The following is a 13,524-nucleotide window of genomic DNA, read 5'->3' as shown; positions in this document are numbered from 1 at the left end:
CCATGGACCTTGCTTCAGCCCAAGCTAACCTCAACCGTTCACAACGGCTACGCTCCTTTCAGGAACGCAATGTCGTTCGTAGACACGCGTATATAATGTGCCTCCTTCCGACGGTATCTGGATCATTCAGACATCCTATTTTGATCAGTAACTTACACCTACCTTGCTAAACCATCCAGCTTCACGCATTTGACACCCTGACAACAAGAACTGCTACAACGTACTGAAAGTCCCTCATCCACAGGCTACCCATTGCCTTGAATCGATGCTATTCCAAGCACGCCCTCCTTTGTTGCCTCTTATGTACGCCACTGACCATGGAGCAATCTTCGACACCGGCTCAGACCCCCCAAAACCCTTCCGTATATCCCAGCGGCCGCCAGTGCGGCTCAAGAGACCTCGGCCGCCAGTCTCTGCGCAGGGACCTGCTCATTCAACTTGAATCGCCCTGGCCTCTGCCACGTGTCCGGCATAGCTTGGGCCGTCCCGAGCGCGATGTGCGGCGTGCCAGCGCCGAGACCGGCACGACCGCGACGGCGTTTTCTCAACCCGGGCGCACCATCACGCCCTTTCCCATGCCCCTGGGGACTTCCGGCCCCGGCATATCCGCCTTCTCTACCTCGAGCCGGCAGACGCTCGCCCATACCAAGTACATGAGCATGCTGCTAGCTCTGGACCGCATTCCGCGCCTGCACAATATCATTGCCTCTCTCCTCACGTGGATCCTCCTCGCCGGCTTCATCATCTCCGCTGGGGCTCTCAACTCAATCCCCAAATCGAGTGACGATGCCTCGACCCAGAACGATTCGGGGTCCAATCTACGCCTGGCGGCTGCTAACAGTACCCCCTTCATCATTGTCGGGGTTTTGTTCTGCAGTATGGGGGGCTTGGGCATGTTCTGCTTGGCCTTGAGGTGGCGACACAACTACATCTGGCTGCTCAACAAGCTGTACATGCCCGGGATACTGAACGGGATCGCCGGCCTGCTCTCGACTCTGACGATCGTTTACAGCCAACAGCGTGGTGACTGGGGCCCCTCTGCCACGGTGGTTGCCATTGTGGAGGCGAGTGTGACACTGACATGCATGCTGCTCTTCTTTGTATACAACAACCTCCTGCTGAACAAGGTCAAGGAGCAGCACCGTGACGGACTCGAGATTGGGATTGACGAAGATGGCTTCCTGAAGAAACTGGAGAGAGTGACCACGGATCGTTCCTTTGCCCCCGGGAGTATCGTGTGAAGACCCCCAAGTGGAGATTGTATGCCTCGAGAGTGAATGACAACCTGGTATGCCATGAATCGGGACGTGGGATTGATTATATGCCTAGCCAATAAACTTTTTATAATCATGTTCGTGCCCTCTTTGGCCAAGTAACGTCGTTGCCTCAATGCAGTAGCGGACGAGACTCGGGAGCAGACAGACGGCCCCCAGTCTTCCGGTCCAGCCAGTCAGATAGCCTGTATGCCCAAAAGCACAACATACCAGCAGCAAAGCCCACGCCGTCGTTCTTGAACGCGAGGATGCCCGCCGTCGTCATCAGCATGACCGTCCACCGCTCCCGGCGCTCCTCGTCCGAAATGTCTCTGTGCCTCTTGAACCCCGCGACCATCCTCTGCGCCGCCGCGGCCGCGTCGCCCGTCCCGCCGGCCCCGTCTGCCGCCAGCGCCTCCTCCCACAGGTCAGGCGCGCCGTGGTTCAGGCTCTGGCCCACGGCCGCCAGCTCCAGCCCCGCGGCGACGACCATGACGCCCAGGACGGCGCGGGGGAAGCACCGCATGAGGTCCAGCAGCGTCTCGCCGAACGCCAGGCCGAGCGCCACCTTGGACAGGCCGAGCAGCGCGACGCTGGCGCCGCTGCGCGCCCCGAAGCGGTACTGCGCCGCCAGGCCGCCGGCGCCGTGGCACACGGGCATGGCGCCGAACCAGCAGCCCGCGAGGTTCATGGCGCCGACGCTCAGGCCCATGGCCGTGACGGACGGCGCGCGGCCGTAGTCCGGGAAGAGGTCGGCGGCCAGGCTCGCGACGGCGACGACCGAGTTGAGCGTCGTGAGGGGCAGCTGCGCGACGGCCATGGACCAGGCGTCGGCGGAGGCGAAGGCCGGGAGCAGGGCGCGGGGCCGCCAGAGGGCCGGGGAGGGCAGGCGCGCGCCGCGGTGGGCGGTGGTGCCGACGACGACGGCGACGAGGGACAGGACGAGGCCGAGGAGGAACATGACGAGGGCGTAGGGGAAGCGCCGCGTGGGGCGCTTCTGCGTGAGGACGAGGGCGAGGAAGGCTAGCAGGGCCCAGAGGCGGTTGTCGAAGGGGTCGGCGACCCAGGGGAGGTCCCGGAGCAGGGTGGACCCGGCCGAGATGATGAGGGACAGGCCGGCGCCGAACTGGATGCCCTTGACGACGGGGACGGGGATGAAGTCGGTCAGCCGGCGGAGGAGGCCGGTGGCGCTGAGCAGAAGCACCGCGGCGCTGACGAGGCCGCCGGCAGCCACGGTATCGCGCAGGGAGGAGTGGGAGGCGATAGCTGCCGCTGCTATTGCCTGCGAGTGTGGTGTTAGTAAAACTGAAAGACTGCTGTTCTTGGCTGCAGAGCTTACCTTCATGGGCTGGACGGGGAGCGGTATCCCAAATACAACCCCCGTCACTATATTGAAAAAGCCTGAAAAGACAAGAGTGGTCGAGAGGGATATAGAGCCTTGTATGGCGAGGGCTATCATGAGAGGTAGGAGAGTGCCTAGATCCCCGAGAGCTCCCGAGATCTCGGCCAGGGGAGACCGTCGCAGTGTCTGGACATTGTTGCGATGAAACCTCGGGATATCTGTCAAAGCCATGCGGAACAAACTTTACGATAATGCGAAATAGAACCAAAAAGCAAAAGACGGCTAGGAAGGTTGATGAACACCAATGCCATTCATGCCCGAATTGGATGAAGTTGATCACCACTGCGAATGTGGGGTCTCCACCACGAGCTGACGTCGGCCTCCAAGTGTCCCAACTCCGAGGAAGCGGGCCTCGATGACCGACTCTACCACCAGCGATTCGACTCAGCCTCGGGGATATTTTGGCATAAAATGCCATTGGATTACTGAGGTGATGTGTTTACAGGATTGCTTTGGATCTAGTGGCGCCTGCTGCAAGACAAGCCTAGAAAGCCAGAGAGAATCAGTACCATCTTCGACTGATATGTTACAGATCTTCACGTTATACCTCTTGGTGTATTTCCTGGTATTCGATGTTTTGCTGATAAATGCGGCGCTAGCCTATTCTATATCTATGTCTATAAGATTAATCCCGTCGAGGTGTGGTGAGCCAGTTTCACCAGAGCTCTGGTGTTGGCCAGTTGTGTGTAAGATTGGGCAGCAAACATTCTTGCGAGCGACAAAATTCCAACACGATTGGTAAACGTTCCTCGCCTGACGATGAGACAGTAGCCTCAGCTTGCAGTAGAAGCTACAGGGCTCTTCTCGCGTATCTTCTTCCGCCCAATCTTGATGTCCCTTTGCGATGTGCAACAGCAACCCATGCCGGAGTGGATGATGAAGCTGAGGCCAGTGAACCCCACAGCCAGCCACATGAAGACAAACATCTTGACGCCGACATAAGCGTGTATGTTGAGCTCTGACTGAGATTCGGCGGCGATTTTAAACACGAGGCTGATGACGGTGCCGATAACAGTTGCGGCAAGGACGACGAGCCCGGCGAGACAGGAAATGATGCCAAAAGGCAGGCTGACCCAGCGCGAACGGACAGCCAGGAAAGAGGCGAGCATGAGGACGAAGTTCAGCACAATTCCGGCCATGAAGAACCCAAACATGAGTTGTGAGGTGAGCCGCAGAATGTCCAATATTTGGACGACCTGCGTGGGAAGCGCGATGGTCGCGCCTGCAAGCAGCTCATTCATGAGGATCTTGACAGGATTGAACCAGTACAGCCTCTGGGGCTTTGAACAATAAGTGATGCCGCTTCATAGATGTCAGCAATTTGTATCACTCGGCCTGAGAGAGTCCCAAGAATCAAGACTTACGTATCAGCATAGCCCTCACAAAAGTTCCAAAGGCCAACTTGGTAAAAGTCATGAAGACCAATGGTTCTCGCAATGGAGTTGATCAGGTTGGCATTGGGTGCTGACTGGGGGATAATGTCCGCCAGGTCGAGCTTGAAGAAGTAGATCGAAGGAAGAGCACCAGAACCATTAATGTTGCCAATGATCACCTAGTCTCTGGTTAGTTTCTTGGGCCGGTGCGGCGTGCTGTCGTGTGTATTTACCAGGAGAAGAAAGATGACGGATAGGAGATATGAGAACGAGGCGATCATCGTCGCAATGCGGCGCGTCTTGGTGGCCCTCTTGAGATCTGCCTTGGAGACATTGCCGTAACGTGTCGATGCCGACTGGGTATCTAAATTTGTCGAAAGTTGTCCGTTGGTCTGATGGCGTTTTCGAATGCCGAGTATTGACGGCAGCGCCATGATGAACGGGTATCTATGACGTGCGCCTGAAGCTCAAGACGATGCCTGCGAAAGGCTGGCAGGCCCCTTCGCCGAGATCAAGGACGATGCCCGGTTCAGAGAGGAAGGTATGAAGATGTGGAAGGAGAGCCAGAACCAGCTGAGCAGTTATCTGAAACGAAAGAATTGGGGTCAGGCTCACGATGCTCAACAGGTCAGCAGCTTGAACCTGGTCATGGGAAAGAATCCCGTGCTGCTCGATCGGAGCCAAGGCACAGGACCACGGCAGATCAAGATTCTGGGAGTGCTGATCGACAGGCCAGCAGGACAGGTGGGTAGCATGTGGGTTCAGCACGCTACCCATTGAGCCATTCTTTCCCAGGGCTCTTAGAGACGAGGAGGGAGTTGCTGAGGAGAGCCGCCCAGATTACAGCGCCCGGATCTAACAACTACGGTCTCCGGATTGCAAGTCCTCCATAGACACGCGTCTGGTTCCACTATTAGGTCGGCAAGACCATGGGACATTTGAGGGAGGGATGGGGAATTGATCGTGTAAGCTTAACTGGGCGTTGAACCCTGCTCTGCTCAGTGGCGCAGCCGGATGTTTTCCCAGGGCTGTTTTGTGTCTCACGATTGACAGGTCATGGACGACATTAAACATGTTTCACGAGCCGCATGACTTCTTTCTTCAGACATTTGGTGAGGACTGAATAACTATTGAATGAACCACAGCAACAGTACCACTCCCGTCAATCATCATCTCCAAGCTGGGTTTTTTCAGCGGGTAGCTGTCGATCGCCAAGAGCCGCCGGCCCATCCCTACTCCAAAAACTTCTCGGTGGACTCAGGGGAGATCGACGTCATTCAGAAGCAGTCAAGACTCTAGAAACATGAAGTCATGCCCTTGGCTGAATTTCAGCCCTGATATCGTTGCAGAAAACGCAATAGTCTCCCAGATCATCGTATTTCTGAATTAATCAACTAACGCATCTTCCACACCCCTCACTCTGCCATTGATTCTTTACGAGCTATAGCGGTCAAAACCGCTTTAGATTGGATGGAACTGCAGTGGTGACATGGCGTCCGTCCAGGTGCCAAGCACAGCCCTCCAGGGCTGGGTACCAACGATTTCTAGCGGGTCTTGTCAGTGGGGCCTCCCCCTTAACCCACACATCCTTCACTAAATTTTAGCGAGCCAGGAGTCGTCAGTCCAGATGCCGAAGCTCCAACGGGGGGGTGAGGGCTGACGTTGACGTTCGATGACGGAACTTGGGTCCCAAACATCACACCTTCCTTTGACAAGTCATTAGACTATCGTGTTTTTCTTTTACCATATCTCGCGGCTGTTCCATGCAGCCTTGGGACTGACCCTCGTCCGTCCGTTTTGTTTTTGTTGATTTCGTAACTTTATCGTGCCCTGCCGATGCAGGACTGGCCTCACCTCCCGAGCTTGTCCTCTATGTCTCTTATACCGCCATAATGTATTCTTTAATGTTCCTACCTCTCCTCGTATTGTCCTCGCTGGCGGGTGCGGCGGCGCAAAATGCAAAGACAGACGAGACAAGTATCACAGTGCTCACCGGCACCAAATCGGTGTCAACAAAGGCGCCGGCAACAGGCACTTACCAGTCCTTTCCCTCCAAGATCACCTTGGCCTCGACGCCGTCCGGCTCGGGCACATCGATGACGTCCAACTCTACGGGCTCGTCGTCAACAGCTACCTCGCAAGAGGAGACTGTGACGCTCATCACCGGCTCCCATACCACTACTGTCACGCGGCCGGTCAACGGGACGGGCACGGCATCTTCCACGGCGACGCAGCCGGCCGTCACCAACACCCGGCCCTGCAATAACTGGCCCGAGTTTTGCGCTCGCAAGTACAGCAATATCACCATGGTTGCCGCCCACAACTCGCCCTTCGACCGTGCCGGCAGCGCTGCCTCGAACCAAGAACTGGGCGTCGTCACGCAGCTCGATGACGGCATCCGCTTCCTCCAGGCCCAGATCCAGTGGCCTACCAACGGCACCCAGCCGCACTTCTGCCACACCTCGTGCGACATTCTCGACGCGGGGCCCATCACGGACTGGCTGACCAAGGTCAAGAACTGGGTCGCGGCTCACCCATACGACGTGGTTACCATCTTGCTGGGCAATGGAAACTATTCCAAACCTGAGCTGTACGCCCCGTACATCGAGTCGACTGGTATCGTGGACTTCGCATACGTGCCGCCCTACCTTCCCATGTCGCTAGACGAGTGGCCTACCCTCTCGGACATGATCCTGACGGGCAAGCGCGTCGTCATGTTTCTTGATTACAACGCAAATCAAACCGCCTACCCCTGGCTGCTCGACGAGTTCAGCCAGCTGTGGGAGACTCCCTTCGACCCGGAGGACCGGGCCTTCCCCTGTACCGTTCAGCGCCCGCCGAACTTGTCGGTTGAGGATGCCAAGAAGCGCATGTACCTCGTCAACCACAATCTAAACGTGCAAGTCTCGCTTCTGGGCACCAGCATACTCGTACCAGCAACCACGCTGCTAAACGAAACGAACAACGCCACGGGTTTCGGAAGCTTGGGTGTGTCGGCGCAGCAGTGCAAGGAGCAATGGGGACGCCCACCAAACTTTCTCAATGTCGACTACTACAATTACGGAGACCCCCCGGGATCGGTATTTGAAGTGGCCGCCAAGATGAACAATGTAACCTATGACCGAGTGTGCTGTGGGAAGAAAGCCAACGCAGCAGACATGAAGATGCTCCCTCGAGCTTGGCCCTGGTACATCGCGCTGGTGGCCGCAGTGGCCGCGTGGATCTAGTCGAATTACCACACAATGAGCGGGTGCAGAGCAAGATGAATGGGCGGATGCTTAGTATCATCTCCATTCAAGATCACTTAGACTGTATTTCGGCGTTTAACAGATAGACGGTTCATTGTCAGGGCGTCTGGCGTCTTTACGATCTTGATACGGTGCTCTCGCGGTTCTTGAGAGTGCGTACATATACTACACAGTATCATAATGAATAAATTATATCTCATGTCAAGTTCTCATAAGTATGGCCTAAAGCACTGTGACATTGTCACGAGTCAATCGCCTTGACTAGGATCTCTGGGAGCGTCGATATGACCATACCATTCGCATTCTCTTTTCGTTCTGCGCCCCTGACATGCTCTCAGGAACTGTTGACTCGAATGATGACTTTACCGACGTGTGCTCCGCTTTGAAGATATTTAAATGCGTCTTTCCCTTCCTCGAAAGTGAAAATGCGGTCAATGACTGGATGAATCTCATGTTCCTCATAGAATTTCAACATCTCCAAGAAGCGATCCCGGGGCCCGTTGATGATACCCTTCAGGGTGGCAGTGCGAAGTAAAGCCAGAAGGTTGATGCTGGTCCGATCTCCGGCTTCATCGTCTTCTTTCCCCGAAACGTAGCCGATGCTGGCAATCAGTCCCCCAAAGGCGATCGATCGAAAGGACTTTCGCAATGTCTGAGCCCCTCCGCATTCCAAGATGATGTCGGCACCGTTGCCGTGCGTGATTTCCATGACGGCCTTGTCCCAGTCCGGAACGCTTCGGTAGTTGATGACATGGTCTGCCCCCAGCGCCTTTGCCTTTTCCAACTTTGCATCCGAAGAGGAGGTAATGATGGCTAATTTCTCCCTGTCAGCCAGTGACGTCCTCACGAGACTAATCCCAACCCGACAGAATGAAGGTTAGAGAGAAAGCAAGACTGACTTGTTGCACCGGCCGCATGCGCAATCTGCAGCCCGCTGACGCTCACCCCGCCGGTGCCCTGGAGCAGGACGACCTCGCCCTTGCCCCCGGGCTGACCCAGCGGCCGGAACTGGTTGATCGCCATCCACGCCGTGAGGGCGGCGATGGGCAGCGTGGCGGCCTCCTCGTCGGACATGTATCGCGGCGCCGGCACGAGGCCCGTTGAGGGGAACACGCGGTGCGTCTGCAGGACGCCGTCCAGCGGCAGGCCCAGGCCGTGCCGCATGGTCTCCGCGCTGACCTGCCCGGTCAGGTGGGCCTGGTTGAAGGTCGACACGACGCGGTCGCCCACGGCCCAGTCGGCCCCCTCGCCGGCCTCGACGACGACGCCGCACATGTCGGCGCAGGGCACGACGGGCGGGGCGTCGGCCGCCGATACGGACTGGTGGTGGTTGTACTCGCCCACGGCGACTGGAGGTGCATGCTCTGGTGAGACACGTTATTCGGCAGACTTGGGGGCATAGGTTGCCACGAACCTTCGACGTCACGGTAGTTCAGGGAGACAGCGTTGATCTTGACCAGCACTTCGCCTCTGCCCGGACGAGACAGAGGTGCCTTGTCCCGGAAGAGGTTGTCTACGCCATCTTGCCGGGTTACCCAGCGCTGAACCTCGGTAGCTGGCATTGTGTCGGCGAGTGCTTTGGTGTGCAGGTTGTAGTTTGAGAGTCGCTGGTAATCTAGTGTATCTGTGCCAGTTCACAATCGTCGTGGCTTCGAGCGGGATGTTGCTTTATGTACTAAGTGGAGAACGCTTGTGGAGTGGACAACGCGGGGATCATCATGTTTAGATCTCTAAAAGCTACAACTAACTCGATGAAAGGTTGGAATGGTTGGCACTATCGTAACCATCTGGTTCACTGACCATAAGCAGCCGCAAACTTTGCATCCAGGTCCTCCTCGGTCAGGAGGGGCAGGCCAACCAGCTCGTTGTCAACCCGCTTGTACGCAGCGCCGAACATCCCGCTTCCAACAACTGTAATGAGAAGCTGCAGAAGTTTTTGGGGGTCGGCACCTTGTTCCACCTCCTTCATGAGCCTATCATACTGAGCCTTGGAGTCGATGGACGTTTCAGTCCACTGGGTGCCAGGCGGAGAGTACTTCTTTGCCAACGAAGCAAGCTGCCCTTGCGACACAACGAGGTCGTTGATGAAAAGGTTTCGATTCTTCGTCTCCTCGGGTTTCTTCAGAGCCGCAGCGACCGCCTTGCCGATATTGGCGACGCTAGTAGTGCTGAACCGACCGTTTCCGTCGTCGAAAAGTTGAATCGTCTTGTCAGCAAAGTTGAAACCGATGATACCCTTCACGACGTATTCCGTGAAGGCTCCGACAGAGAAGATGGTGTACTCGATCTCGTTCTTTTCAGCCTTTTCCGTGAGATATTTTTGTGTCTGCTTCATGGGAACGAGGAAAGGCAAGTGGGCGGCCTCGGGGTCGGTGGTGACCGAACCCCAGTCATTAGGGATGTACCGCTTGACACTGGCTCGGATGCAGGCGTCGATGGCCAGCTTCTGGCCGGAGATGGCTGTCATCCCAGCAGTCGAGATAGCTACGTCGTGCCCGCGAAGGGCAGACTCGAGGCTGTCGATGGACTCGTAGTCGACTACGGCGAACTTGGCGTTGGCTGGAAGGCCTTCTTTGGACTTTTCCGAGCGCCCCAGAACTGTGACCGAGTACCCTGCACTCAGCAGTTGCTCAAGGATAGCGGATCCGAGGAAACCTCTCTGGGCGTTTTGTTAGACATGATTGACTCTTCTGTAGTGGTTGACACTTACACCCATGAGGGCAATCTTCTGGAAGCCAGTCATTGTGTAAAGTGCGAGGAGAGGTGTGATTCCGTGAATTTTAAGGAATTTCAGATTATACTTGAAGGGAAAATAGATCGAACCTGTTGAAGTATTGAGATATCTCCATGATTTCAAAATGAAAGATTACAGCTATTTTATACTACATCTGTAACCTAGCCGTTTGCTTCCTGGAGGATCTATACTGATTTGAAAGACGGGTTTAGAGCGGACCCAATCTGTATCCGACCAAGGGATGTATTCGAAAGACTTCCGATGTAATTATTGTTCCCTCCGGGTGAGATTTTAGGTACCTAAACCACCCAATTCCCCCGAGCTAGTACATGACTTTTGCATTGGAACTTATGTCTTCAGAAACGGGTACGTTAGTAATCAAGTGGATCACACTCCTTCCCGAGCTTCGGATGACATACTACGGCAACAAATGCCCTCGGTTGTGGTCAGACACACAATAATGATGTTGTAACCATAGTTGGAAGAACATGGAAGAAGCCAACGGCAACCAATCAGGCTCGGTACGAGCAGCCAACAGAGCGCAAGGAAGGATCACAAGTGTCAGTCCCCACTGCCCGCTAAAGCAACAATTTAGGACAGTTGTGGTTGACTATGGCTGTAGGCTTGTCTACAGTGCCGGAGGCGCAAGAAGCGTTGTGATGGAACTCTACCAACCTGCAGCAACTGTTCGGCACTGACTCTCACTTGCCAATACACCCAAAGGAAACAAAGGGGACCAGGAAAGAGGTGTGTGACGCGTCGCCAGATGGTTCGCGGAACGCAACTAATATAATTGCATTATAGTAAAGCCTACATTCAGAGTCTTGAAGATCGTTTGGAACGACTAGAAGCCTCCTTTCAAAAGAGCACTGAGAGCCAAGAAGATTCAAGTGTCGCTGGTGAGCAGCAAGAGTTGCCAAATCCAAGTCAAGCGGACAATGGTAGGTTATTTCTAAGAATGTTCGACCTTGATATCAAGTCATAACAACTGATTATTATGCTGTTGCTCATGCTAGTGTCGCCGACCACCCAAAATAACATTGAGCTCAACCCGATGATTGGCCTGCATGGGGTTGCAGGAGGCCATGTACTGGACTCCGAGCCAGGAGAGACGTCATCCACGGATCTAAGCAACTCCAACCCTATGAGAGCATTAGTTCAAAAGTTCAAGGACCTGAATAGGGTCCGTCAGCGGATAGAGGACCATCTAGACCGTGAACCATTCAGGAGGCACATATTCTCACCGCGTCCCCCGGAGTCCGAGGCGAGAGCTCTGGCATTGATACTGACGGACGGCGAAGACAATTACTCTCCGCTTCTCACAATCCTGACAGACCGAAGCATAATCGACAACCAGTACACAACGAATGATGACACAGACGATGATCCTGGCCGATGGGCTCTATTCAATACACTATTGGCCTCTGGGGTCCTTCTGAGAGCTTCGAATGAATCCCTCGATGTGTTGTCTCCGATGGCTTGGGGATTCTTCAAGAATGCCTACTCGACTGTTCCGGAACTTCTATTGTCCGGAACTGATACTATCGCCTGCGAAGCTTTTGTATCCATGGCGATCTTCCTTCGAGCAGTTGGAGACGCCCGAAGCTATTTGCAACTGACGGGGGCAGCCGCCCAAGTTCTGCGGATTATCACATTGACAAAGAGACAGGAACAAGCTCCGAACACTAGCCCTCTTGTTGAGAAGCTTCCACGGGCGGTATGGGTAACTCAAATTGCTAGTTCCGATGCGACAATGAAGTACGGGGTGGCTCCTATATATGGGGACAGCGAGCTAGAAGAAGCAGTTCCCACCACAGGCGACGGCAAGTCGATACGCTCTCTACATATCATGGCAAACCTTTCCCTTATCCAGTCACGCATACACAAGCAACTCTATCTCTCTGGCGATCGAAAGGAGGACGATGCAGAAACAGTGCGGTTACGATTAGAACACGATCTGGATGAGTGGTTGCAGGCTGTGCCTGCCCTGGTTGATATCAACAATTATCCGGACGAGCAGAACTGTATACATGCCGTCTGGATGCATTTTGAGTACCACAGTGCGATGATCAAGATTCATTCCGGCTCAACACTGCCTCGACCGCACCAAGACTCCAATCCAGTCGGGAAAGGGGCGCAACGAGACTGGCTTAAATGCACCAGTGCAGCACGAGCCATCATCGCCCTTTTGCGTAACTTTCCAAGGGTCCCTTTCATAACCATGTGGTAAGAAGGTCTATCCTGATGTTTCTGCAGAATGACTAAGTAGTTTAGGGGATTGATCTGTCACCCACTTTCGGCAACTCTTCTACTGCTAGCGGCTGTGCTCGACGATCCGTTTTCAACGGAAGCCCTTTCGGACGTGAACTTGATGAGGCAGTTCGTCGTATTCCTACGCAACCAGCAGGCCAAAGGATGTGGCATCGAGAAGATAGTCGATGGTTGTTCGAAGCTACACTATATCGCAGCTCATGCTATCAAAGGGGAAGCTTCGCCGGCCGAGACCATAGCTTTAGCCACAAGGTTGGGCCTTTTTGATGTGGACGGTGTTATCCCGGTGCGTATGCCTTGTCCAGGAGGGGAAAAACCTCTGCAAAGGACCCTATAGCTGATGGTTTCTGCCCATAGCCTCTTCGTCTCGAGTTGCTGAAAGTCACCGACTGGATGCAACTTGCGCAAGGTCTACTGACCAACCTACCCGGATTGAAGTCCCGAGCGGACGCCTTATTCTCCAAAGTGCTCAAGATGGAAGGAAGGGTGCAAGGGGAGTTTGGAATGTTTGCTCCTGAGGTTTTTGATCCTCGTAGATACAACTTCTTTTTCAAGACTTGAAACCGGGGACTTGTGTGTAGTTGGCAAGTGGATTATCCCACTACCTTACATCTTCTCCATTGCAAACACTGGCTGTGATTGTGTGGGGATGTGGGCAGCCAAAGCTCATTTCAATCCCCAAGAAAGTTCTTACAAATGCTTGGATATCGGGGCATGCGAAGGATCAATAACCCGTCTTACTGCCCTCCCTGTTCACAAGCACCCCAGTCCATTGGCTGGGGCTGCCACCACTAGCGACCAGCTGCTGCTTGGGCTGCATTAGTCTGGGGCTCTGTTCCGGAGGATCCTCAGCTTGGTCACGGCTGGCTGGGGAAGATCGGGAGGGCTCCCATTGCCTTCTGCGACCAAGATCATGATCGCGGACGAAGAGGATGCTCGGTGCACTCTTTGAGGCGTCTCGGTGAACCGGTTCTCTCGATCGCGGGGGCTGTACATCTTGGGTGCCGCGCGGTGTCCTTGCCGATGCCTGTTCCAAGATTCTTGGCGCCAGGACCGAGCACCGTCTAGCATGAGGCGTATTCTTGCGGTTGTACAATAGGGGAGAAGGAAGACCAGCGTTGCCGAGCGTGGGGCCCATGCGGGTAGGTTACATAGTAGTTATGCAGTCATGGCGAGTCTGTTGATTTTGGCTGGCTGCCATTCAACTCCAGCCTAGGTGTTCCTGCATGCTTTTCCTTCTGGA

At 54.9% G+C, this 13,524-nt stretch overlaps 7 protein-coding genes across 7 annotated transcripts; 3 read left to right on the top strand and 4 right to left on the bottom strand.

Moving 5' to 3' along the window:
- Positions 1-317: 317 nt before the first annotated feature.
- Positions 318-1,241, top strand: E0L32_000034 (uncharacterized protein; the record flags this gene model as incomplete). Its single annotated transcript, XM_031137684.1, has 1 exon — positions 318-1,241. The coding sequence occupies one exon, from the start codon at positions 318-320 to the stop codon at positions 1,239-1,241; it is 924 nt and encodes a 307-aa protein (XP_030997411.1).
- Positions 1,242-1,386: 145 nt separating this feature from the next.
- On the bottom strand, positions 1,387-2,598 carry E0L32_000033 (uncharacterized protein; the record flags this gene model as incomplete). The annotated part of the gene is made up of 2 exons (XM_031137573.1): positions 1,387-2,535; positions 2,593-2,598. The coding sequence occupies 2 exons, from the start codon at positions 2,596-2,598 to the stop codon at positions 1,387-1,389; spliced, it is 1,155 nt and encodes a 384-aa protein (XP_030997410.1).
- Positions 2,599-3,428: 830 nt separating this feature from the next.
- Positions 3,429-4,462, bottom strand: E0L32_000032 (uncharacterized protein; the record flags this gene model as incomplete). Its single annotated transcript, XM_031137462.1, has 3 exons — positions 3,429-3,957; positions 4,020-4,207; positions 4,262-4,462. 3 exons carry the CDS (start codon positions 4,460-4,462, stop codon positions 3,429-3,431), a joined length of 918 nt encoding a protein of 305 aa, XP_030997409.1.
- A 1,458-nt stretch (positions 4,463-5,920) lies between these two features.
- On the top strand, positions 5,921-7,255 carry E0L32_000031 (uncharacterized protein; the record flags this gene model as incomplete). The annotated part of the gene is made up of 1 exon (XM_031137351.1): positions 5,921-7,255. The coding sequence occupies one exon, from the start codon at positions 5,921-5,923 to the stop codon at positions 7,253-7,255; it is 1,335 nt and encodes a 444-aa protein (XP_030997408.1).
- A 355-nt stretch (positions 7,256-7,610) lies between these two features.
- On the bottom strand, positions 7,611-10,019 carry E0L32_000030 (uncharacterized protein; the record flags this gene model as incomplete). The annotated part of the gene is made up of 5 exons (XM_031137240.1): positions 7,611-8,089; positions 8,176-8,640; positions 8,691-8,891; positions 9,077-9,935; positions 9,987-10,019. 5 exons carry the CDS (start codon positions 10,017-10,019, stop codon positions 7,611-7,613), a joined length of 2,037 nt encoding a protein of 678 aa, XP_030997407.1.
- Positions 10,020-10,360: 341 nt separating this feature from the next.
- On the top strand, positions 10,361-12,842 carry E0L32_000029 (uncharacterized protein; the record flags this gene model as incomplete). Its single annotated transcript, XM_031137128.1, has 7 exons — positions 10,361-10,376; positions 10,489-10,570; positions 10,692-10,757; positions 10,815-10,951; positions 11,027-12,236; positions 12,285-12,567; positions 12,639-12,842. The coding sequence occupies 7 exons, from the start codon at positions 10,361-10,363 to the stop codon at positions 12,840-12,842; spliced, it is 1,998 nt and encodes a 665-aa protein (XP_030997406.1).
- Positions 12,843-13,005: 163 nt separating this feature from the next.
- On the bottom strand, positions 13,006-13,419 carry E0L32_000028 (uncharacterized protein; the record flags this gene model as incomplete). The annotated part of the gene is made up of 1 exon (XM_031137017.1): positions 13,006-13,419. The coding sequence occupies one exon, from the start codon at positions 13,417-13,419 to the stop codon at positions 13,006-13,008; it is 414 nt and encodes a 137-aa protein (XP_030997405.1).
- Between the last annotated feature and the right edge of the window lie 105 nt (positions 13,420-13,524).

Source organism: Thyridium curvatum (assembly GCF_004353045.1).
Source record: "Thyridium curvatum strain D216 chromosome Unknown NODE_1_length_1224711_cov_81.814160, whole genome shotgun sequence".
Lineage (NCBI taxonomy): Eukaryota > Fungi > Ascomycota > Sordariomycetes > Thyridiales > Thyridiaceae > Thyridium > Thyridium curvatum.
This window is presented reverse-complemented; position numbering and strand designations above follow the sequence as displayed.